Source organism: Schistocerca nitens, chromosome 12 (genome assembly GCF_023898315.1).
Source record: "Schistocerca nitens isolate TAMUIC-IGC-003100 chromosome 12, iqSchNite1.1, whole genome shotgun sequence".
Lineage (NCBI taxonomy): Eukaryota > Metazoa > Arthropoda > Insecta > Orthoptera > Acrididae > Schistocerca > Schistocerca nitens.
In genome coordinates this window covers 87,703,227-87,730,043 of record NC_064625.1, presented here as the reverse complement: position 1 = coordinate 87,730,043, position 26,817 = coordinate 87,703,227, and the positions used below count along the sequence as shown (strand labels likewise).

General features: G+C 44.9%; 1 protein-coding gene across 1 annotated transcript in view; it reads right to left on the bottom strand.

The window, feature by feature from the left end:
• Positions 1-26,817, bottom strand: part of LOC126215177 (leucine-rich repeat-containing protein 15-like) — a 202,403-nt gene that overhangs the window by 42,801 nt on the left and 132,785 nt on the right. Inside the window, exons 4-5 of the mRNA XM_049941843.1 lie at positions 20,612-20,854; positions 10,275-10,468 (exon numbers count right to left, since the gene is read on the bottom strand). Of these exons, the coding sequence (XP_049797800.1) occupies positions 10,275-10,468; positions 20,612-20,854 (437 nt within the window). The remainder of the gene's footprint in view (positions 1-10,274; positions 10,469-20,611; positions 20,855-26,817) is intronic.

The window sequence follows — 26,817 nt, the reverse complement described above, 5'->3', positions numbered from 1 at the left end:
CGAACTCAGCCCCAGCTGTACGGACGACAGAGCTAGCGACTAGACGTACGACGCCTTTCTCTCTCATTAGCCGAGAGACAGAATAGCCTTCAGCTAAGTTAATGGCTACGAACTAGCAAGGCGCCATTAGCCTTACAGTGATTGTAATTAGAGTCTCACTTGTGTTCACCATAGAGATGTACAAGAAGAAATTAAAGATAAGTATATGAGAAACTCCGTTCTTTTCTTCATAGCATTAATTACGTATCCTGTTCCAGTACTTCACGCCCGTCTGCGTTAGTCTAGCGTGCTTTCTAAGCCACCTCTATCTACAAGGTGTTGGCCCAGCTGCCGACACATCACATTCTAACCAGGTTCCGTAAGTGTTCGGGTAATATGTGTGCATCCGCACAGAAGAAGAAGGTCATGGCCGTTATTGCCACAACTATATACTTATATCGATATGGTGTCTGTTCTTTCGGACGTCCGAAAGAACAGACACTACATCTGAGCCTCGGCTGGCTCGTGTTATGCTTTGCATTAAACCTTGGTTGCTATTCCGTGATTAGTCTCCCGCGGTTACCGCGGTTATGCTGTTATCCTCTTTCTCTGCATGTCGCAGCAGTTGCGTGTATCGATATTCGCACCCTTGTACTGTCTTTGCCCTGGCGCTTATAGTTTCCGGCTGTGCCGTGTGCGGGCAGTTGGTCGGTTGGCGTGGAGCAGCGAGGAAGTCTCCGTGGCGTATGTCCACGCGCGGTCGGAGTGTGACGTGCTGTTCCCATTGCTACGAGGTCCGTGGCTCACCGATCCCTGACACGAAGGTTGAGTCTTAACTTAATCTACCAGCCAGCCCCAACTGTTCACATAGTGTCGCTTGAATTTAATTGTGGGCTGTTGGGACATTCCCGCGAGAAACAACGTGTGTTTTCAAGGTTGCGAAATTCTAGCTGCCTTCCTGTGGAGTTTAACTTGATTATTTTTTAATTTAAGTGCAGTAGCGTAATCTTCTGCCTTGTGGCCGTTAACGTTCCGGTTACCTGCCCTGGCCGTTGACGTAAATTCAGGCAGTGTATTTTCCTCGTCGTTTTGTGGCTGTGCAGCACGGCGTGTAGTTTGACAGCTCAATCTGTAATTCGTTGAGGGCTCCGATACCTTCTGCGTTGTTCCATTGAACTCCCTGTTGCCTGCTAGTCGGGTGGAGCGGAAGTTATCATGTCACTTGGTCCGTTGACTGTCTGTCGGTTGGGTTGCCGTCGGATTGAAAATTGCTGGGCCGATTGCCTGTCTCACCTAAGCAAGCGTTAGTGTTTGAATTTAGGCCGACCTTTGGAACCTTCTGAGCGCCGTTTGATGTGCTGCCTTTTCTTCATTGTCCTTGTTGTTTGTTTGTGTATGGCTTCTAGCTGATTTTAAATTAAAGTTGTTTTGCCCTTAAGGCGTGAGATTTTCTGAGTCTTCAGCCTGGTTTAAAAAAATTTTAAGCAAAGGCCTTATGCCTTTTAAAATTCAAATTCTTGTTTTTGAGTCTCTTGTGATTGGCCTTCAGCCGGTTTTTAAATTAAAGTTGTTCTGCCCTTGAGGCGTGAGATTGAATGGCGCATTTAGCCGGGAATTAAGTTCTAAAATTCTACATCTACATCCATACTCCGCAAGCCACCTGACGGTGTGTGGCGGAGGGTACCTTGAGTACCTCTGTCGGTTCTCGCTTCTATTCCAGTCTCGTATTCTTCGTGGAAAGGAGGATTGTCGGTATGCCTCTGTGTGGGCTCTAATCTCTCTGATTTTATCCTCATGGTCTCTTCGCGAGATATACGTAGGAGGGAGCAATATACTGCTTGACTCCTCGGTGAAGGTATGTTCTCGAAACTTTAACAAAAGCCCGTACCGTGTTACTGAGCGTCTCTCCTGCAGAGTCTTCCACTGGATTTTATCCATCATCTCCGTAACGCTTTCGCGATTACTAAATGATCCTGTAACGAAGCGCGCTGCTCTCCGTTGGATCTTTTCTATCTCTTCTATCATCCATATCTGGTACGGATCCCACACTGCTGAGCAGTATTCAAGCAGTGAGCCAACAAGCGTACTGTAACCTACTTCCTTTTTTTTTCGGATTGTATTTCCTTACGATTCTTCCAATGAATCTCAGGTTGGCATCTGCTTTACCGACGATCAACTTTATATGATCGTTCCATTTTAAATCACTCCTAATGCCTACTCCCAGATAATTTATGGAGTTAAATGCTTCCAGTTGCTGACCTGCTATATTGTAGCTAAGTGATAAGGGATCTTTCTTTCTATGTATTCGCAGCACATTACACTTGTCTACATTGAGATTAAATTGCCATTCCCTGCACCATGCGTCAATTCGCTGCAGATCCTCCTGCATTTCAGTACAATTTTCCATTGTTACAACCTCTCGATGTACCACAGCATCATCCGCAAAAAGCTTCAGTTAACTTCCGATGTAATCCACCAAGTCATTTATGTATACTGTGAATAGCAACGGGTCTACGACACTCCCCTGGGGCATACCTGAAATCACTCTTACTTCTGAAGACTTCTCTCCATTGAGAATGACATGCTGCGTTCTGTTATCTAGGATCTCTTCAATCCAATCACGCAATTGGTCTGATAGTCCATATGCTCTTACTTTGTTCATTAAACGACTGTGAGGAACTGTATCGAACGCCTTGCGGAAGTCAAGAATCACAGTATCTACCTGGGAACCCGTGTCTATGGCCCTCTGTGTCTCGTGGACGAATAGCGCGAGCTGGGTTTCACACGACCGTCTTTTTCGAAACCCATGCTGATTCCTACAGAGCAGATTTCTTGTCTCCAGAAAAGTCATTATACTCGAACATAATACGTGTTCCAAAATTCTACAACTGATCGACGTTAGAGATACAGGTCTATAGTTCTGCGCATCTGTTCGACGTCCCTTTTTGAAAACGGGGATGACCTGTGCCCTTTTCCAATCTTCAAGAACGCTGCGCTCCTCTAGAGATCTACGGTACACCGCTGCAAGAAGGGGGGCAAGTTCCTTCGCGTACTCTGTGTAAAATCGAACTGGTATCCCATCAGGTCCAGAGGCCTTTCCTCTTTTGAGCGATTTTAATTGTTTCTCTATCCCTCTGTTGTCTATTTCGATATCTACCATTTAGTCATCTGTGCGACAATCTAGAGAAGGAACTACAGTGCAGTCTTCCTCTGTGAAACAGCTTTGGAAAAAGGCATTTAGTATTTAGACCTTTAGTCTGTCATCCTCTGTATCAGTACCATTTCGGTCATAGTGTCTGGACTTTTTGTTTTGATCCACCTACCGCTTTGATATAAGACCAAAATTTCTTAGGATTTTCTGCCAATTCGGTACATAGAACTAGGCTTGCTCTGTTTTTAATGTTTTCCTTACTCTTGTAATGTTTGTCAAATGAATGAAGTACTATGTTCGAGTGCAACTGGCAGCCGCTCATTTTGGCCCCTTTCCACAAAGTAAAGTATCTGTCCTGTCCTGCGGGTATGGCAGGGATAAGTATATAGTTCTGGCAATGCCAGCCATGTCCTTCTCCTTTTGCGCGGATACACACATATTACCCGAATTCTTACGGGACTTGGTAAGAATGTCTTCCACGAGTAATGAATGTGTTGGGTAGCGACTCTACGAATGTAGTGTGTGGACATATAAGGTGAGAATATCGGTCTCGTGGGAGGCGTGCGCGAGATAATCCCTACAGTCGCACTGTCCTCTGTGCCCTCGGTGGCTCAGCTGGATAGAGCGTCCGCCATGTAAGCAGGAGATCCCGGGTTCGAGTCCAGGTCGGGGCACACATTTACACCTGTCCCCGTTGATACATATAATGCTCGTCAGCAGCTGAAGGCATTAATATATAATTCTAATTTCATTGCTATTTTGCTTCGCCAGTTTATGCACTGTCTCGCTAGAAAAATGCAGGCGCTATAAATTGCTACTATAGCGTCATCGTAGACGAACCGCAGAGCTCGTCTACATGCAGTGTCCTTTGCAAGTCTATAAACAGTGACTAATAGCGAATACGATTCCTTTTAAAAATTTCTACGTAACTGAATCCCAGACACGAGGAGCTGACCAATTGGTTAACAAGATCCAAGGAGCCATGGGAATGGATGTAACTGTAAACTCTACAAGTAGACAGCCATTTCATTTAACCATAGTTAGTGATTATTTAAAAAGAAAACTTTTTATGTGAGAAACATACTGACAAAAGAAGGAAGTACTCACTCCTCTTAGGGTAGCCTCCTCTTTTACCGCAGGATAGCTGCAGTACATGCCAACACTGCAAACAACGGCATCAATATGAATGCGTACTCCCGTTAATTATATTTGTATTACCATATTATCCTGAAGGCAACGGCCTTGCCGCAGTCGATACACCGGTTCCCGTGAGATCAGCGAAGTTAAGCGCTGTCGGGCGTGGCCGGCACTTGGATGGGTGACCATCCAGCCACCATGTGCTGTTGCCATTTTTCGGGGTGCACTCAGCCTCGTGATACCAATTGAGGAGCTACTCGACCGAATAGTAGCGGTTCCGGTCAAAGAAAACCATCATAACGACCGGGAGAGTGGTGTGCTGACCACACTCCCCTCCTATCCACATCCTCAACTGAGGATGATACGGCGGTCGGATGATCCCGATGGGCCACTCGTGGCCTGAAGACGGAGTGCTTTTATATTATCCTGAAGATGAAATTTGTGCGTTGAAACACGTTGCTTTGTTACATAATTTAAGGATCCAATCTCCTCATACGCCTATAAAATAGTCGACTTTTACGACTTTTTTATAAAATTAATCACGAATCAACGTAGGCCTTTTTGGACATTATTTGTTGACTCTTGGAGAATATTTATCATTAAGCCTCCTATCCGAGGAGTCAAAGTTGATCTCCACAAAATGAGGCGTGTGCATGAACGAAGTCCTGTAGTCTGAAAATCTTATCTGAAATCTGAAATACAAACCATTTTCTTAATGTATAGCACCGAGTAATATCCAATTCCGTCTCCATGAATTACTAGTCGAGCGGCAGGCCGGTGTGGCCGAGCGCTTCTAGGCGCGTCAGTATGGAACCGCGCGACCGCTGCGGTCGCAGGTTCGAATCCTGCCTCGGGCATGGATGTGTGTGATGTTCTTAGGTTAGTTAGGTTCAAGTAGTTCTAAGTTCTAGGGTACTGATGACGTCAGATGTTAATCCCATAGTGCTCAGAGGCATTTGAACCATTTTTGAACTAGTCGGGCACGTCTGCAAGGTGTAATAAATAGGCTGTTTCTTTTCTATTGCAACTCATTCATTATTTACTGCAAAAATGACCAAAAACATGCGACTAAATTACATTTCTGTTTTGAACGCCCGCCATGTTCCGAAAATTTTTGCTATTACGTGTGCAATGCCTTATACATTACGAAAAGTGTTTTCTAATTTCAGCTACGATTTGCACATTGCATGACTTCCGTCGTGGGCACGTCTCATTTTGGACAGAGCGAATTTAACTCCTCGGATTGGTAGCTAAATAATGACCGAATTTCTTAAAAGAATCAGAGAAAGATGTACAATGATGAATAAACAATGTGCAAAAGATCTACATTGACTGTTTCATTAGATTTTTCAAGCAACACTTGTAAAAATCGATTGTTTTATACGGAGTGTCAAATCAAACACTTTTCAGCCGTCTAGTTTCCAGGGTTATTTTATTAGTCTATCAGTTTCGGTGATACCTTTACACCATCTTCAGGTCCCCTGACCGACACGTAGGTTCCGGTTAAATCTTCCTACACGCCGGTAAGGGCGCCTGAAGGTAGCGAAATGGGAGGGTTGGAACTTTAATAGTGGCAACTATTTATTTACAGGTCGTACAAAATAGATACGTGTTTCAAAGTTTTAATGACCTGCAAAGTACTCACCAGCATTGTGTATAACACGTTGCCACAGAGGTGGAAGTCGTAGGATACTCTTAGCAGTACCAGTAGTGTCGACAGTTCGAGCGGCGTGGCCTATTCCCCGACGAATTTGTAGCAGTTCAGAAGCGAATGCCGTGAAGTGTTTCCTTCAGTTTAGAAATCGAGTTGAACTCACGAGAGCTTAAGTCAGTGGAGTGCAGTAGGTGGTACAGGACTTACAGCCCCATCAGTCAAAGAAATCAGTAACAGCTTGCACTGTACGTGCTTGAGCATTGTCCTGCAAAATGATGGTCTGGTCCTGCAGAAAGTGTCATCACTTCTGTCTCTAACCTGGTCGTAGGTTGTGTTCCAAAAATGAACAGCAGAGAGACAGCAGTGATAACACTTTCTGCAGGACCTGACCATCATTTTGCAGGTCAATGCTCAAGCACGTACAGTGCAAGCTGTTACTCATTTATTTGACTGATGGGGAGGCTAAGTCCTATACCACCCGCTGCACTCCCCTGACTTAGGCCCTCGTGATTTCAACTTGATTTCTATACTTAAGGAAAAGTTCCAAGGCATTCGTTTCAGAACTACTACAAATTCGTCGAGCAATAGACCGCGCCGCTCGCACTGGTTCAAATGGCTCTGAGAACTATGGGACTTAATATCTGAGGTCATCAGTTCCCTAGAACTTAGAACTACTTGAACTTGACTAATCTAAGGACATCACACACATCCATGCCCGAGGCAGGATTAGAACCTGCGACCGTAGCGGTCCCGCCGTTCCACACTGAAGCTCCTAGAACCGCTCGGCCACACCGACCGGCCGCTCGCACTGTCAACACAACTGGTATCCTATGACATCCGTCTCGCTGGCAACGGTTTATACACAATGCTGGTGACTATTTTGGTCAGTAAAACTTTGGAATACGTGTCTATTTGGTACGAGCTGTAAATAAATAGTTGCCACTATTAAAGTTCCAACCCTCGTATATCCTCAGAACTGGTAGGGCAATAAAATAACGGTTTGAAAATTAGACGGTTGAAAGGTGTTTGAGTTGATGTTCTGTACTGATCAGCCGTGTCCGGCAAGCATCTCTGAAAAGATGGACATAAAGAAGCTTACTTATAGGCTGAGTGAGGAGAATTGACCCTAATCAAGTTCAACAAAAACAGGCTGTCTGTGGAAAACGTTTCCCCTGGGTTTGGAGTGATACAGTCTCCAGTTCCAGTGACGTTAGGCACACCCAGAGTAAGTAGGCTGTTTAGGTTTTTATGTTCGTAAAGCCACGTAGCGCTCTGTATTAAAATCGCAGACTGCGCTGTGTGATGTCTGTGGATGGTTGTACACATTCACCAATGTAGTGTTGGGTAGTTGGATGTGAACAGCCCGTAGCGTAGAGCAGTTGGAGGTGAGCCGCCAGCAGTGGTGGATGTGGGGGGAGAGATGCCAGAGTTTTGAGATGTTAACATGAGCAGACGATCTGGACGCGTGTCCGTCAGAGAAAGGAAATTTGTTGAACTGAATGTCACGAATTTATATATTGATGACTTTTGAACACTATTAAGGTAAATACGTTGTTTGTTCTCTATCAAAATCTTTCATTTGCTAAGTATGCCTATCAGTAGTTAGTGCCTTCAGTAGTTAGAATCCTTTATTTATCTGACAGTATTGGCGCTCGTTGTATTGCAGTAGTTCGAGTAACGAAGATTTGTGTGAGGTAAGTGATTCATGAAGTTTATAGATTATTGTTAGTCAGGGCTATTATTTTGCAGGGATTATTAAAAGTCAGACTGCGTTGCACTAATATTTTGTGTGTCAGTTTAGAAATGTTGAGAATAAGTGTTGTGGTTGGCAGGAGAGCCAACACCGTGTTACTAGAGGAGGCCGAAATGCACGCGTTTTAGCTCACGCAGGGTGGCGTGAGGTCTGGAACAGGACAAGGAAATTAGAATTTAGAAAAACGGACGTAGCTGGTGGAAAACTTAACTTTAATCCATAATTGGTGAACATCGCTCTTGACGGTACACGTTTTACAGCATCAATAGTAACTGGTAATGGCGCCTTGCTAGGTTGTAACAAATGACGTAGCTGAAGGCTATGCCAAACAATCGTCTCGGCAAATGAGAGCGTATTTTGTCAGTGAACCATCGCTAGCAAAGTCGGTTGTACAACTGGGGCGAGTGCTAGGAAGTCTCTCTAGACTATACCTGCCGTGTGGAGGCGCTCGGTCTGGAATCACTGAAAGTGGCGACACGCAAGTCCGACGTATACTACCGGACCGCAGCCGATTTAAGGGCTACCACCTAGCAAGTGTGGTGTCTGGCGGTGACACCACAATAAGGAAAGAGAAAACAGTCTCATTACGTTCAGTTTCACTCCGGAATTTGAAAATCAAGTAACGTGGAAGTTTTACCAGCACAGTCATTCTTCACATTCAAAGGGGAAGCAGCCATTACATACTCATGCCATTCTGCATCTGAAGGAATGATTTTTGTCTAGAGGTAATTTCGGATGAGGATCAACTTTTAATGAAGTTACAGCCTGTCGCTGGCATGGAGTACCTTGAGTATCTGTTTACTATGTTTCAGTCAAGGTGACGGTGTGAGAGGTGGCATGAGCCCCCTCTCATATTTCTATCTTACGATCTTCCTATCTAATTGCATGTGGTGAAAAGTTGCTATTCCTTCACACGCGGACTTCCCACGCAGCGTCTCTCACCACCCAGGTGGTCCGGTGACAGGCGGGATCTGCTGATCTCGAGAGGGTTAAGCCGACGGGTGTGAGGCAGTCGAGTGAATGCTTTCCAGACGCCGACATTGTCAAGAGACACGCCCGCAGGGGCCTGAAGTAGTGGCTGGGCTAGAGGTTCCGTTACTTCGCAGAAACTTCGCGAAAACACTTTCTGGCGGGCTACCAGCGAGGTGTTGGAATGACTTGTGTTCCCAAGCAGCCGTGGCGCGCAGATTCCCGCGCTTTCTGCAAAATAGTAACTGTGATTGGCTTGCTCAGGGCATAGCTCCGTGACGTAGCAAAATCAGCGCAGAAATTGGCGCCAAGAATCTCCATTGGTGGAATGGTAAAAGTAGTGCTCCGGCAATAGAGTGGAATTTTCCGCCGGTTTTCGAGTTGCTGATTGGAACGTTTAACCACGGCCACTGTCGTGGGGGCGGGAATGTTCTGTGTTCGGCCTGTACGGGTGCTCAGGGGTAGTCGTCTCTCGCCTTTCGGTCGGAGTAGGTTACAAGACTGAGCTCTCGCTGCTCTGGACAGCCTGCCTTCCGTTGGCTGTCTAATATACTTTTATTTAATTGTAACTGTTTGACGAAGTTGCTGAAGTTTCGACTTCAACGTAACTTTCCGAGTACAGTTGGCAATTGAGCATTCTGCGTACAAGCGGCCTATGTTGTCTGTCTTGAGCAGTTTTGGCTAAAATTGACTATCGGAGTTACAGTGTGACTTCGCTTGTTAGAATCAATCACTGTACCGTCAGTGATTGTGTGGCGAGCCTTCTTCGTCTCCCTCAGAGGCGCATTTGTATTGCTAGGAAATCTTTAGTCTGGAACAACCAAAACCAGGATAATTCGTTTCGGGCTATACTCGAGACATCATCACCATGACAGGATGTCGAAGCAACCAGCCATCGCCTCCGGTACGCCAGATCGTGTTCTGGCAGTTAAGAAGACAGTTTGGTAATGTATGTCCGCAGCACCGGCAGATAGGGATTTTCCTAGGTGATAATCAGAGCTCAGCAGAGCGCACCTGTTCGTCTTTTTCTTTGTTCTGTCTTGGGTAGCAGCAATTAATGTTGGGTTAGCTGTGTGTCTCTCTTAAGATTTGAGTGGCAAGGAATTGGCTCCACGTACCACTTCGTCATAAACCTCACAGTCTAGTTTAGGGACAACTTCACCTTCACAGCGTTTGTTTGAGTATCCAATTTGAGCCAATTTGATGTATTATAAATGTTTCATGTGTTTTTGTTCATTATTTTGTGTTTAGTCATAATAAATCATATTGTTATTTTGGACAGAACTTTCATTCTGTTAATCGGTAGAACAACCCTATCATTTCTCACTACGTTACTGAAACTTTCCTTTATTTAATTAATGTCTATCAAAGTAAATTATTGCAGGTGCCAAACTCTTTTCTACTCCACTTGCAGGGTCTATTACAGTCAGTTCGCATTTCTTTTTAATCCTTGTGCAACAGCAAAAGTTGGAGTTAGAATAGGGTGGGGGGGCTTAGAGCATCATTTATATATGAAGATTCTCGAAGAATTTACTGTTAAAACCACTGCTATCCCCGGCAACTTGCAGGTGATGCGACATTTTCCATTTCGGACAGTGTACTGGACACGGAATCAAGCGGTTTGTACCTACCGGAGAGTGGTGAGTCGGTTGCCGCTGAGCACGAGGAAGGCCAGCTCGCCTTGGTGGTCGAAGGTGCCCACCTCGATGTCGGCCAGGTGGTTGTTGTCCAGGTAGAGGGACGCCAGCCGGCCGTTGAAGCGGAAGGTGCCCGGGGCGACGCGAGCCAACGAGTTGTTGCGCAGCTGCAGGGACCGTAGGCTCGTCTGCAAGGTTAAGCGCAACGTCACTACGAGGCATGTACCTTCCGCAGGGAAGGACGAGTCAAACATTATGTGTAAGTGCTTGAAAGAAATAAGTTTTCCGCGTCATTCACATTTCATACTGAAGAGTCAAAGAAAATGGTTGTTGTTGTTGTGGTCTCCAGTCCTGAGACTAGTTTGATGCAGCTCTCCATGCCATTCTATCCTGAGCAAGCTCCTTCATCTCCCAGTACCTACTGCAGCCTACATCCTTCTGAATCTGCTTAGTGTATTCATCTCTTGGTCTCCCTCTACGATTTTTACCCTCCACGCTGCCCTCCAATGCTGAATTTGAGATCCCTTGATGCTTCAGGACATGTCCTACCAACCGATCCCTTCTTCTAGTCAAGTTGTGCCACAAACATCTCTTCTCCCCAATCCTATTCAATACCTCCTCATTAGTTACGTGATCTACCCACCTAATCTTCAACATTCTTCTGTAGCATCACATTTCGAAAGTTTATATTCTCTTCTTGTCGAAACTATTTATTGTCCATGTTTCACTTCCTTACATGGCTGCACTCCATACAAATACTTTCAGAAACGACTTCCTGACACTTAAACCTATACTCGAAGTTAACAAATTTCTCTTCTTCAGAAACGCTTTGCTTGCCATTGCCAGTCTACATTTTATATACTCTCCTACCATCATCAGTTATTTTGCTCCCCAAATAGCAAAACTCCTTTACTACTTTAAGTGTCTCATTTTCTAATCTAATTCCCTCAGCATCACCCGACTTAATTCGACTGCATTCCATTATCCTTGTTTTGCTTTTGTTGATGTTCATCTTATATCCTCCTGTCAAGACACTATGCATTCCATTCAACTGCTCTTCCAAGTCCTTTGCTGTCTCTGACAGAATTACAATGTCATCGGCGAACCTGAAAGTTTTTATTTCTTCTCCCTGGATTGCTGGTACACCTGCCTAATATCGTGTATGGCCTCCTTGAGCATGCAGAGGTGCAGCAACACGACGTGGCATGGACTCGATTAATGTCTGAAGTAGTGCTGGAGGGAGCTGACACGTTGAATCCAGCAGGGCTATCCATAAATTCGTAAGAGTACGACGGGCTGGAGATCTCTTCTGAAAAGCACTTTGCAAGGCGTCCCAGATATGCACAATAATGAAACTTCCTGGTAGATTAAAACTGTGCGCCCGACCGAGACTCGAACTCGGTACCTTTGCCTTTCGCGGGCAAGTTTTCTACCATCTGAGGTACCGAAGCACGACTCACGCCCGGTCCTCACAGCTTTACTTCTGCCAGTATCTCGTCTCCTACCTTCCAAACTTTACAGAAGCTCTCCTCTTTCTTTCAGGAGTGCTAGTACTGCAAGGTTCGCAGGAGAGCTTCTGTAAAGTTTGGAAGGTAGGAGACGTGATACTGGCAGAAATAAAGCTGTGAGGACCCGGCGTGAGTCGTGGTTCGGTACCTCAGATGGTAGAGCACTTGCCCGCGAAAGGCAAAGGTCTCGAGTTCAAGTCTCGGTCGGGCACACAGTTTTAATCTGCCAGGAAGTTTCATATCAGCGCACACTCCGCTGCAGAGTGAAAATCTCATTCTGGATGCACAATAATGTTCATATATGGGGAGTCTGATGGCCCGCGGAAGTGTTTAAACTTTAGAACCTGTAACAGGTTTCCACCCAGCATATGCATAAAGTATGAAGAAGAGCAGATAGAAGAGGTTGACAATCTTAAATTCCTGGGATTACAACTTGATAATAAATTCAGTTGGGAGGAGCACATCACAGAACTGCAGAAACGCCTTAACAAATCTGTATTTGAAATTCGAGTGTTAGCAGACATAGGCGACATAAAAATGAAAAAGCTTGCATACTTTGCCTACTTTCATTCCATAATGTCATATGCTATAATATTTTGGGGTAACTCTTCAAGGAAAACAAAAGTTTTCAGAGTCCAAATGCGTGTAATACGTATTATTTGAGGAGTAAATTCACGGACGTCCTGTAGAAACCTCTTCAAAGAACTGGGTATACTAACTACTGCCTCTCAGTATATTTACTCCTTAATGAAATTTGTCCTAAATAATACATCTCTTTTTCCAACAAACAGCTCAGTTCATACATACAATACCAGAAACAAAAATGATCTGCACAAGGACTTAAAAGCACTTACTTTAGTCTACTCAGGAACACTCATCTTCAATAATTTGCCAGGAAACATAAAAAATATACTTACAAATACAGATCAGTTTAAAAGGAGCCAACTCCTACTCCACTGACGAATTTATTAATAGAAACAAATGACGTATTGTATATACTAATACTATTTGTATTGTCATTTCAGCTTAAAAAAAAAGAAAAGTTGACATGTTCCACATCCACGAGGATCTACTCAGCACGGATCTATGGAACGAAAAACTAATCTAATCATCTAATCTAATGTAAACTCGGAAGAGTGCTCCTGGAGCCACTCTGTAGCAATTCTGGACATGTGAGGTGTGGCATTGTCCTGTTGGAATTACCCGTCGGAATGCGCAATGGACATGAATGGTTGCAGGTGATCAGACAGGACGCTTACGTATATGTCAGCTGTCAGAGACGTATCTAGACGTATCAGGGGTCCTTTATCACACCAACTGCACATCCTACACACAATTATAGAGCCTCCACCAGCTTGAAGAGTCCCCTGCCATGGATTCATGAGATTGTCTCCATACGCGTATATGTCCATTCGCTCGATGCAATTTGAAACGAGACTCGTCCGACCAGGTAACATGTTCCCAGTCATGAACAGTCCAATGTCGGTGTTGACGGGTCCAGGCGAGGCGTAAGGTTTTATGTTGTGCAGTCATCAAGGGTACACGAGTGGGTCTTCGGCCCCGAAACCAACAGAACGTATCACTATTACAGGGAACGTTCGTAATAACCTCTAGGTTATGTTTGGTTATAAGGTAAATTAATTTATAATACTGATGTTAATCGCCAGTGTTTCTTGTTCCAATTGAACAGAGGCATTGTTGACATGCATTGCAAGTAAATCGAAGAACGACTAAAGTTATGAGTGTTACCAGAAATGAGAACAGCGAGGAATTTTACATCGGAGTTGGAGATCATGGAGTGGGCGCAACTAAGGAATTCTGCTATCTAGGCAGCAAAATAATTGATGACGGAAGGAGCCAAACAGCAGATTAGCGCTGGTAAAAAGGGCACTCCTGACCAAGAAAATTTTACTGGTATCAAACACAGGCTTTAATTTGAGGAAGAAATTTCTGGGAATGTACGTTTCGAGCACAGTATTGTACGGTAGTCAATGGTTTCGATGGTTTCTCTCTCTCTCTCTCTCTCTCTCTCTCTCTCTCTCTATATATATATATATATATATATATATATATATATATATATATGAGAGAGAAACCATCGAAATATATTAACATGGGGATAACAGAAAAGAAAGACGCTATGTAACTCAGCAATATATGGACAGTGGCGATACAGAATCGATGTGAAGTTTTTGTCTTTGACGTACTGTGATCGATAGTTATATTTTATCCTTGACAAGGTTTATCTCTGCTATCTCGTGAAATCCAGACCACGCCCACCTTCCAAGGTATTTAGGCCGTTCTTCGACGTCCGACTCGTCAGTCGGCAAGACTCAGCCCAATCAGGAGCATCTCCGAAGATGTCCAACGTAGCCTTGGACGAAACGTCAGAGACAGAAGTGTTCCATGGACCACGGCCATACAACCCGGAAGAATTCTAGGGAGCTGGAACATCCGGTCGTGAAAGTCTTCATTGTATGACAGATTAGATTAGTACTTGTTCCATAGATCACGAAAACGACACTTCTTAATGATGTGGAACGTGTCAGGTTAATAAAATGTGTCAATACAAGATATTAAATTACACAAAATATTACATGATTTATTTTATTTTATTTATTTATTTATTTATTTATTTTTTGGAGGGGGCGTCTGCCAAAACAAGGATAGTCTCACCACGTTGCCATGAGACCACTTTATGAAGCAGCTGTTCGCATTACCTTTCACTGAATAGTTGAAATCAATTAAAATCTGAGCCCCTATAAGTTAAATGACACCATACATCCGTAAAATTAATCTCGTCGATTAAAACGATGAGTTATTTTGGCTGCAGGAAATTCCAGGAGATTGTTCCCTTGGTTGCTTGTGCTGTATGTGCTATATTCCGCGTATTAATAAAACAGTACCATCATTTATTCAGAGTAAGCTATTTATTAGTAAACACAGTCCACACACTCACTTGATAAGATACACAGTAACAAACATCGGCTGTGTGGCTTCACCACTGCTAATTTAGTTTCACCAGACATTCACAAAAAGTACACGATCTGTAGGCTCCATAAGACGACTATCAACCGCTGCAACACCGGTTCACCGTCATTCTGGAAGTCTCTCCCGATACGAAGGTTAAACGCCACGACCATTAGCATCTGCTAATCCGTACGGCAAACTGGGCATCAGCCAAATCCGCATTTTAGTACCGTTCCATTGGACCGTACCGGAAGACAAGTCTGCGATGAACACCAAACAGCTAATGCTACGAGCTGGATGCTAGTAGAACAGTGAGGTTAGTCTCGTGTCAACACATGCAATGAATTTATGAATTTTTAATTTAGTCGCTTGTCAGCACTAGCAGTGAAATTAGTCATATATCCCTCTTTTTTCTTGCTGAGACTTAACTCTTCTGGCTAGTTTGATGGGGCCCGCCACGAATTCCTCCTCTCCTGTGCTATCCTTTTCGTCTCAGAGCAGCACTTGCAACCTACGCCCTCAATTAAATGCTGGAAGTATTCCAGTCTGTGTCTTCTTCTAGAGTTTTTACATTCTGCAACCCCCTCTAATACAATGGAAGTTTTACCCTGATACTTTAAGAGATTTCCTATCACCATGTCCCTTCTTCTTATCAGTGTTTGCCATACATTCCTTTCCTCGTCGATTCTGCAGAAAACTTTCTCATTCATTCCCTTAGCAGCACACATAATTTTCAACATACTTGTGTAGCACCACATCTCGAATGTTCCGATTCTCTGCTCCTACGTCTTTCCCACAGTCCCTGTTTGACTACCGTACAACACTCTGCTCGAAACGTACATTCCCAGAAATTTCTTCCTCAAATTAAAGCCTGTGTTTGATACCACTAAAATTTTCTTGGTCAGGAGTGCCCTTTTTACCAGTGCTAATCTGCTGTTTGGCTCCTTCTGTCATCAATTATTTTGCTGCCTAGATAGCAGAATTCCTTAGTTGCGCCCACTCCATGATCTCCAACTCCGATGTAAAATTCCTCGCTGTTCTCATTTCTGTTAATACTCATAACTTTAGTCGTTCTCATATATATATATATATATATATATATATATATATATATATATGGCGATACTTTTAACAGAAAAGAAGCAGCTGCCTTCAGAATCGATGAGAAGTTTTTATCTTTGACGTACTATGATCGATATATTTTATCCTTGACAAGGTTGATCTCTGCTATCAAGTGAAATCCAGACCACGCCCACTTTCCACGGTATTTAGGCCGTTCTTCGACGTCCGACTCGTTAGTCGGCAAGACTCAGCACAACCTGGAGCACCTCCGAAGACGTCCAACGTAGCTTTGGACGAAACGTCAGGGATAGAAGAGTTCCATGGACCACGGCCATACAACCCGGAAGAATTCTCGGCAGACCTCTGTCAATCCTGGCACAATGTTCACGTCGGGCACATCTTCCCATAAGGTCAGTGTTGAGTGGTTACTGACCAGCGGGTGTACTAACAAGTCAGATATAGTACATGACTGACGAACAGGTCTTGGTACAGTGTGTGGTGGACAGCATTGTTGAGCCACTGGTCCATGAACTCTGCCAGACTGTACAGGTTGGGCACATCTTCCCATTAGCTTCATGTTGAGGTTCTTATTGAAAAGCGAGAGCGCTAATAAGTGAGAGGCGGTACTTTTTGGACGAATAGGTCACGATACAGCATAGTGGGGCTACCACCTTTTTTTCACTGTCTACTTTACCACACCATCCAGATTGAGCCCAAGTACCAATTAGCTTCCTGCGCTACCAAATCAGAGCCACTACTTGCCTACCGAAATGGTTGTGGTGTAACGTGGTGCGGCTGCCACCCTTTCGACACCTGGCAGCTCTGGCAGGATATGCAGGTTGGACACAACTTCCCATTAGCTTCGTGTCGGGTAGTTATTGACATGTTAGCGCACTACAATGTCAATAAGTCGTATTTAGTACCTGCTTGATGAACAACTCGCAAAGCAGCGTGGGGTCGCTCCCACCCATCATTTTGACATCTGTTAAGCAATACAAACTACTTCTGTTATCCTCGAACGCGAGTGTTTAGAGACATGGGTATGATGAGTGCCTTAGGGAAGTGTGAGAGAGCCGCTGAGAGCACTCCATCTTCAGGCCACGAGTGGCTTACCGGGACCATCCGACCGCCGTGTCATCCTCGGTGGAGGATGCGGATAGGAGGGGCGTGGGGTCAGCACACCGCTCTCCAGGTCGTAAGATGGTGTTCTTGCCCGAAGCCGCTACTCCTCGGTCGAGTAGCTCCTCAATTGGCATCACGAGGCTGAGTGCACCCCGAAAAAATGGCAACAGCGCATGGCGCACGCCCGACAGCGCTTAACTTCGGTGATCTCACGGGAACCGGTGTATCCACTGCGGCAAGGCCGTTGCCAAGTGGCTGACAGGGTGAGCAGAAATTTGCTGTTCCTAGCTGATGATGTCGTGGTGTACAGGAAGATGTGGAAGATGAATGCGTGTAGGAGCGTAGCAGATAACTTACACAAAATTTCTATTTGGTGTGATGAATGGCAGCTGGGAATAAATGTAGAAAAAATTAAGTTAATGAGGATAAATAGAAAAAACAAACCCTTAATTTTCGGATAAAGCATTAGTAGTATACTGCTTAACATAATACCGTTTTTTAAATACAGGGTGATTCAAAAAGAATACCTCAACTTTAGGAATTTAAAACTCTGCAACGACAAAAGGCAGAGCTAAGCACTATCTGTCGGCGAATTAAGGGAGCTATAAAGTTTCATTTAGTTGTACATTTGTTCGCTTGAGGCGCTGTTGACTAGGCGTCAGCGTCAGTTGATGCTAAGATGGCGACCGCTCAACAGAAAGCTTTTTGTGTTATTGAGTACGGCAGAAGTGAATCGACAACAGTTGTTCAGCGTGCATTTCGAACGAAGTATGGTGTTAAACCTCCTGATAGGTGGTGTATTAAACGTTGGTATAAACAGTTTACAGAGAATGGGTGTTTGTGCAAAGGGAAAAGTTCTGGACGGCCGACAACGAGTGATGAAAATGTAGCACACATCCAGCAAGCATTTGTTCGCAGCTCAGGAAAATCGACTCGCAGAGCTAGCAGAGAGCTGCAAATTCCACAATCAACTGTATGGAGAGTCCTACGAAAAAGGTTAGTTATGAAACCTTATCGTCAACTACCCGAGGCGATGGATCGGCCGCGAGGCAGCCCGTGACAGAGCACTTCATCACTGGCCTCCAAGAAGCCCTGATCTTACCCCCTGCGATTTTTTCTTATGGGGGTATGTTAAGGATATGGTGTTTCGGCCACCTCTCCCAGCCACCATTGATGATTTGAAACGAGAAATAACAGCAGCTATCCAAACTGTTACGCCCGAGTGTGGAACGAGTTGGAGTATCGGGTTGATATTGCTCGAGTGTCTGGAGGGGGCCATATTGAACATCTCTGAACTTGTTTTTGAGTGAAAAAAAACCTTTTTAAATACTCTTTGTAATGATGTATAACAGAAGGTTATATTATGTTTCTTTCATTAAATACACATTTTTTTAAAGTTGTGGTATTCATTTTGAATCACCCTGTACTGTATGTGGGTGTAAGGTTGCAAAGCGATATGGAATCGGACGAGCATGTGAACGTTCTAATAGGGAAGGCGAATGATCGAACCGGTTTATTGGAACAATTTTGGGAAAATTTTGTTGATCTGTAAAGACCGCATATTGGACGCCAGTGCGAATTATGAGTGTTGCTTGTGTGTTTAGGGTCCATACTATGTAGGACTGAAGGAAGACACTGAAGCAATTCTTAGACAGGATGCTAGATTTGTTACTGGTGAGTTCGAACAACACCGAAGTGTTATTGAGGTGCTTTGGGAATTCAGATGGGGATACATGGAGGGAAGGCGACATTCTTTCCGAAGAACACTATTGAGAGAATTTAGAGAACCCGCAATTGAAGATGGCTGTAGAACGATTCTGTTGCCTCCAACATAAACCACATAAGGACCACGAAGCTAAGATACAAGAGATCTGGACTCATACGGAGGCATACAGGGAGAGGTTTTTTCCTCCCTCCATTTGCGAGCGGAACAATTAACGAAATGGTAATAGTGGTACAGGGTACCATGCACCAGACGCCTTACAGTGGCTTGCGGAACTTGTATACGGATGTAGATGCACACTATCTGATCAAAAGTATCCGAACACCCCCAAAAATATTAATTTTTTGTATTAGGTGCAATGTACTGCCACCTACTGCCAGGTACTCAATATCGGCGACCTCTGCAGTCATTACACATCGTCAGAGAGCAGAATGGAACTCACGGAATTCGCACTTGGTCAGGGGATTGGGTGTTACTTGTGTCATACGTCTGTACTCGAGATTTCCTCACTCCTAAATATCCCGATGTAATAGTGAAATTGAAACGTGAAGGGACACGTACAGTACAAAAGCGTACAGGCCGATCTCGTCTGTTGATTGATAGACACCGCCGACAGTTGAAGACGGTCGTAATATGTAATAGGCAGACGTCTGTCCAGAACATCACACAGGAATTCCAAACTGCATCAGGATCCACTGCAAGTACTATGACAGTTACGCGGGAGGTGAGGAAACTTGGATTTCATGGTCGAGCGGCTGCTGATAAGCCACACATCACGCCGGTAAATGCCAAACGACGCCTCGCTTGGGGTAAGGAGCGTAAACACTGGACGCTTGAACAGTAGGAAAACGTTGTGTGGCATGACGAATCACGGTACACAATGTGGCGATCCGATGGCAGTGTGTGGGTACGGCGAATGCGCGGCGAACGTCATCTGCCAGCGTGTGTAGCGCCAACAGTGTTGTGTTAAGTGTGATCGTGGTTTTCATGGAGGGGACTTGCACTCGTTGTTTTGCGTGGCACAGCACAGGCCTAAATTGATGTTTTAAGCACCTTCTTGTTTCCCACTGTTGAAGAGCAATTAGGGGATGGCGACTGCACCTTTCAACACGATCGAGCACCTGTTCGTTGGTTGGTTGGTTGTTTTGGGGAAGGAGACCAGACAGCGAGGTCATCGGTCTCATCGGGTTAGAGAAGGACGGGGAAGGAAGTCGGCCGTGCCCTTTGAAAGGAACCATCCCGGCATTGGCCTGGAGCGATTTAGGGAAATCACGGAAAACCTAAATCAGGATGGCCGAACGCGGGATTGAACCGTCGTCCTCCCGAATACCTGTTCGTAATGCACGGCCTGTGGTGGAGTAGTTGCACAATAACTGTAATGGACTGGCCTGTATAGAGTCCTGAACTGTATCTTACAGAGGCCCTTGGGATGTTTTGTAACGCCTTCGTGCCAGGCCTCACCGAGCGACATCGATGCCTCTCCTCAATGCAGCACTCCGTGAAGAATGGGCTGTCATTCCCCAAGAAACCTTCCAGCACCCAATTGAACGTATTCCTGCGAGAGTGGGAGCTGTCATTAAGACTAAGGGTGAGCCAACACGATATTGAATTCCAGCATTACCGGTGGAGGGTGCCATGAACTTTTAAGTCATTTTCAACCACGTTTCCGGATACTTTTGGTCACATAGTTTATATCTGTCAGCTGTGCCTGGCTGTCGAGGTTGAGCTCATCTTCCAATTAGCTTCGTGGTGAGATTGTTACTGACCAGTGAGTGCGCTAACAAGTCAGAGCCAGTACCTGCTCGACGCGGTCATGCATGGTGAGACTCCCACGTTTCTGTCAGACATCAGTCAGCTCTAATATGCAGTCCAGGTTTGGCTCACATTTCCATGAGCTTCATGTAGAGATGGTTACTCAACAGTTGGTGTGTAGACATAGCCAGTACCTGCTTGACGAACAGGTCGCGGTGCAGCGTGGTGAGGCCAATCTCGTTGAGCCGGAGCTCCGTCAGCTCCGGCAGGTTGTCCAGGGCTCCTGCAGTCAAGCTGGACAGGTTGTTGCGGGACAGAAGCAGCGTCTGGAGCTGCTGCAGTTCCCGGAAGGCGCCACGCTCCCACACGGAGAGGCTGTTGTCCGCCAGGTCCAGGTACTGCAGAGACGGCATCGCACCTGAGACGTCCGCCGGAACCTGCAACATCGGGGCGAGTGGGGAAGCTGTCCTGTACCTAGGTCCACAATTTACAGAAGTGGTTTAATAAAATGAAATTATATGATTCCTGAGACTTTTCAAGTATCAAACATCTATGCTATAGATATGCCAACAGAACCGACAAGTTAAAATTTGTGTCAAAACCAGGATTCGAACCTGGGTCTCCTGCTCAATAGGCAGATACTGTAACCATTACACAACCCTGACACAGTGGCTTTGCTCAATTTCCCTATCACGTCTTTCTCCTCAATCCAAATTCCCATTCACGCTATCTGGGTTCGAACCCCGTCCTTGGTACAAATTTTCATCCATCTCATCAGCCTGCATGTACATGGTGTAAATTTCAAGTTGACAAACAAGAATAACTCGAAAAATAAGCTTCGCCCAAAAAAATGTGTAGAATCCTAAATTAATTATTTTCGTGGGGGACATCTACTGGTGCTAAAATTAGCCCGCCACCCCAGCCCCTGGAGGTGGGACGGGAGGCAACTTTAAAATTTCAAATGGGGTCCCCTATTTCTTTATTGCAGAGTCAGATTGTACATAAAAAACTACTTACATTTTGCCTTAAGCATTTGTTTTGATTCTTGGCAGTTGGAGCTGTAATTCAAGGAAATCCATGTTCTCATTTTCGCTTGAAAATGGTCACGGATAAACAAAAAATACTTATTACTACGTAAATTTTGATTCGGTAAAACTAAAACTCTCTCTCTCTCCCCTTAGGGTGGGATTTGAGAGAGAGGAATTAGAGTTTTACAAATGTTGACAAAGAAACAAACAAAACGTATCCGAATCCGCGAAAAGAATTAATATTTGGGTCAACATTTGTATAATTCCTCTGTCTCTCTCAAACCCCTATGGGGAGATAGGGAGAGTTTTCGTGCTAGCGAATCAAAATTTACGAAGTAAGTATTCTACATCTATCCGTAACCATTTACCACGCAAAAATTAGGACATGGATTTTCTTGAATTACAGCGCCAACTACCAAGAATCAAAGCAAATGTTTAATACAAAATGTAAGTAGTTTTTTATGTAGAATCTTATTCTGCACATAAAAATGGGGGTTCCAATTTGAAATTTTAAAGTTGCCTCCCGTCCCGCCCCAGGGGGTTGGGATGGCGGGCAAATTTAATCATCAGCGGATGTCCCCCCCCCCCCCCCCTCTTCCTCCCCGGAAATAATCAACTTTGGATTCTACGCATTTTTTCGTGTGAAGCTTACTTTTCGAGTTATTCTATTTGTCAGCTTAACGTTTACACCCTGTATACACTGTAGAAGAGAGGTGGAGTTGGGTCCAAGATGTACGAACCTAGCCTGTTGGTGTCGCAGATTTCCTCAATGGGGTTGAAGTTTCACCCTTTTATCTGTAGAATGTTCCTCAAATAACTCCCATTCAGTTTGGGGGTAGCATCATCTACAGCATCCAGGTGACCTTATGGTGTGTGGTGAAGGACTCTTTGTGTGGCACTGTCATTTTCCCACTTTCCCGTTCATGTGGAGGAGGAGGAGGATATTGGTGTTTAACGTCTCGTCGACAACGAGGTCATTAGAGACGGAGCACAAGCTCGGAGTAGGGAAGGATGGGGAAGGAAGTCGGCCGTGCCCTTTGAAAGGAACCATCCCGGCATTTGCCTGGAGCGATCTAGGGAAATCACGGAAAACCTAAATCAGGATGGCCGGACGCGGGATTGAACCGTCGTCCTCCCGAATGCGAGTCCAGTGTGCTAACCACTGCGCCACCTCGCTCGGTGTTCCCGTTCATGTCAAGAATAGTTTGCCAACGACTATTGCCAATTCTCTGTGTGAGCTCAGACCTCAATATTTTGCTTTCATTGTCTTCGCTCTCGGAACTTCTAGAGTAAACCGCACTGTGGTACGGAACGCCTCTCTTACAGCGTCTGCCAGTAGAGTTGCCTGAACGTTTCCGTGACCATTTCACACACACCAAATGAACTTTCAACGAAACACATTGTTCTTCACTGTATCCTCTCTATTTCGTCTATCAAACCTACCAGGTACGATTCCTAGACTGACGAGTAGTATTCAAGTATTGCTTGAAAGACTGTTCTCAGCTGTCTCCTTTCTGTGCGGGCACATTTCCTGAGGATTCATCCAATGACGCTCAGTCTGACATCTGCCTTACCTGCAATTATTTTTATTCAGTCACTCCACTTTAAATCGCTCCGTACTCACACTCTAAAGTATACCATGTTCAAAAATGGTTCAATTGGCTCTGAGCATTATGGGACTTAACATCTGAGGTCATCAGTCCCCTAGAACTTAAGCCTAACTAACTAAGGACATCACACACATCCATGCCCGAGGCAGGATTCGAACCTGCGACCGTATCAGTCGCGCGGTTTCGGACTTAAGCGCCTAGAACCGCTCGGCCACCGTAGCCGGCTAGCTCATGTAAAACGTGTCTTTCCCCTCATTTTCTCCATACCTTGTGTTCATGGTCAACAGCCAATCGTTACACTGAGGGCTGATTCTCTCCGGAACTTCCTACATTACCACGTCTCTGTATGTAACACCCTCATCCGCGAAAAGCCTCTTAGAACTTCCGACGACCTACAATAGGTCATTTACATTTATTGTTACCGTTGTCACTAACATTCAAAATATTTCTGAAGAGATCAATTACAGTTCCAATTGACCTGTGACACTCCCTTGGGATATGCCCAAAGCTAATTTTATGTCTGGACACTTCTCTCCATTGAGAATGACATGCTGTGTTATGTTTCCGAGAAATTCTTCAATACAACCATACAGTTAGTGTGATATTCTATACAGTCGTATTGTGTGCATTAGGCGGCAATGCGGAACTGTAACACCTGAGGGAAGACCAGAAACACCGCCTCCACCTGGGTGTCTGCATCTGCTACTTTCCTTGCCTCATGGACGAGCAAAGCGAGCTAGGTTCCACACGATCATTGTTTCCGTAACTGACATTCATTCTGAGCCGTGCTGTGGCTCGCATTGGTGCTGTTCGTAGGCTAACACCCTCTGTTGCAGGCCGAACGGTATCGTTTAGTTGGTATGGTTGTGGTTGTTTGTCTTCTTCTAGGCCGGCCTGTGTGGCCAAGCGGTTCTAGGCGCTTCAGTCTGGAACGGCGCGACCGCTACACTCGCAAGTTCGAATCCTGCCTCGGGCATCGATGTGTGTGACGTCCTTAGGTTAGTTAGGTTTAAGTAGTTCTAAGTTCTAGGGGACTGATGACCTCAGAAGTTAAAAATATATATACAGGGTGAGTCACCTAACGTTACCGCTGGATACATTTCGTAAACCACATCAAATACTGACGAACCGATTCCACAGACCGAACGTGAGGAGAGGGGCTAGTGTAATTGGTTAATACAAACAAAAAAAAAATGCACGGAAGTATGTTTTTGAACACAAACCTACGTTTTTTTAAATGGAACCACGTTAGTTTTGTTAGCACATCTGAACATAAAAACAAATACGTAATCAGTGCCGTTTGTTGCATTGTAAAATGTTAATTACACCCGGAGATATTGTAACCTAAAGTTGAAGCTTGAAACCTCCGACGTTCAGTTGCGTGTTGTAAAACACGGGCCACGGTCGGCGAGCAGCATCTGCAGGGACGTGTTTACGATGACGACCGTGTTTACGAGCGTGGTTGTAGTGCACTGTTGTGGTTTGGTCTAGCTGTCGCAGTGTCCGCATGTAGCGCTTGCTGCTATTCTTATTCTGCATTCGTCTCCGCACGCAGACCAACTGTAGTACACCGTGTTACCAGACGTCTGTGATAGTGTAGTGTTATAGGAACTGTGACCATGGTGTATTCGAACTCTGAATAGGCGGAGATGATACTCATCTACGGCGAGTGTCGACGAAATGCAGCTGAAGCCTGCAGGGTGTATGCAGAACGGTACCCGGACAGAGAGCATCCAACGTGCCGCACATTGCAAAACATCTACCGCCAACTGTATGCAACAGGTATGGTCGTAGCACGCAAACGGGTCCGTAACAGGCCCGTCACAGGAGAAGCGGGTGCAGTTCGTGTGTTAGCTGCTGTTGCCATGAACCCACACACGAGTACACGGGACATTGCGAGAGCCGGTGGACTGAGTCAATGTAGTGCCATGCGCATACTGCATCGTCACCGCTTTCACCCGTTTCATGTGTCGCTACATCAGCAATTACATGGTGATGACTTTAATCATCGAGTGCAATTCTGTCAATGGGCATTAACAGAGAATGTGTTGCAGTTCTACCTGTTTACCGATGAAGCGGGTTTCACAAACCACGGGGCAGTGAATCTACGGAACATGCATTACTGGTCCGTGGACAATCCTCGCTGACTCAGACAGGTACAGCGACAGCGACCTTGGACTGTAAATGTATGGTGCGGAATCATCGGCGACCACTTCATTGGTCCTCACTTCATTGCAGGGGCCCAAACAGCTGCAACATACATCGCGTTTCTACAGAATGGTCTGCCAACGTTGCTCGAAAATGTCCCACTGGAAACGCGTCGACGTATGTGGTATCAGCATGATGGTGCACCTGCACATTCCGCAATTAACACTAGGCTGAGCCTTGACAGGATGTTCGACGAGCGTTTCATAGGACGTGGAGGACGCATGAATTGGCCAGCCCATTCTCCTGATCTTACACCTCTGGACTTCTTTCTGTGGGGTACGTTAAAGGAGAATGTGTACCGTAATGTGTCTACAACCGCAGAGGATATGAAACAACGTATTGTGGCAGCCTGCTGCGACATTACACCAGATGTACTGCGGCGTGTACGACATTCATTACGCCAGAGATTGCAATTGTGTGCAGCAAATGAAGGCCACCACATTGAACATCTAATGGCCTGACATGTCTGGACACACTATTCCACTCCGTAATTGAAAACGGAAACCAAGTGTGTACGTGTAGCTCACCCCTAATGGTAATGTACATGTGCGTCAGTGAAAAAGACCAATAGAAAGGTGTTAGCATGTGGACGTAATGTGCTGTTCCAGTCTCTTCTGTACCTAAGGTCCATCACCGTTCACTTTGGATCCCTACGTAATTCGGTGCTCTCCGTTACACACGATCGAACAGCGGAGGAGTGGTACTCAAGGGTCAACTTTAGGTTACAATATCTCCGGGTGTAATTAACATTTTACAATGCAACAAACGGCACTGATTACGTATTTGCTTATATGTTGAGATGTGCCAACAAAACTAACGGGCTTCCGTTTAAAAAAAACGTAGGTTTGTGTTAAAAAACATACTTCCTTGCATTTTTTTATGGTTTCTATTAACCAATTACACTAGCCCCTGAGATGCCAGAGTTTTGAGAGGTTACTATAAGCGGACGGTGTACCATGTTTTAATTCGATATGGTACCACGGTACTACAGGTTTTAATTTTTAATGTTGACTGTGCCTTACTTTGGCATGTTATAGTAATTTTATGCTTCTGAAGAAGGCTAGATATAATCTAGCCGAAACCTGGGTAAAGACCAGAAAATTTTCGCAACTGAGGCGGATTTTTCAATATATTAATCTCTCACAGTTACTGATGGGGCTGCAATATGCTAAAAATACTTATTTCTGATTTGATGAGGATGCATTTCAGAAGAAAACCGCATTGTAGAAGGGATAAATACCGACACAGTCCAGTCCCGTAAGCTCACTGGCGTTAAATGAAACGGGAGGTCTGAAGAATTCATTGTGACCTTGAAAGAATTACAAGGAAATTTTGCTTCCATTTGCGGATGTAACTATCTGATCTGCACTGTAATTACCGTTTTAAAGAGTAATCGTTTCACTTTAAAAACCTGTACAGGATATCTACATAGTTTTCCCCAAAATGAAGTTATGAAAGTGCTGCAATATTTCGATCAACATGTGTGTGAAATACCTTTTGTCCATTAAGGAACGAAATGAGTCACCTTTACCTGAGTGCGAACATATGTGTAAT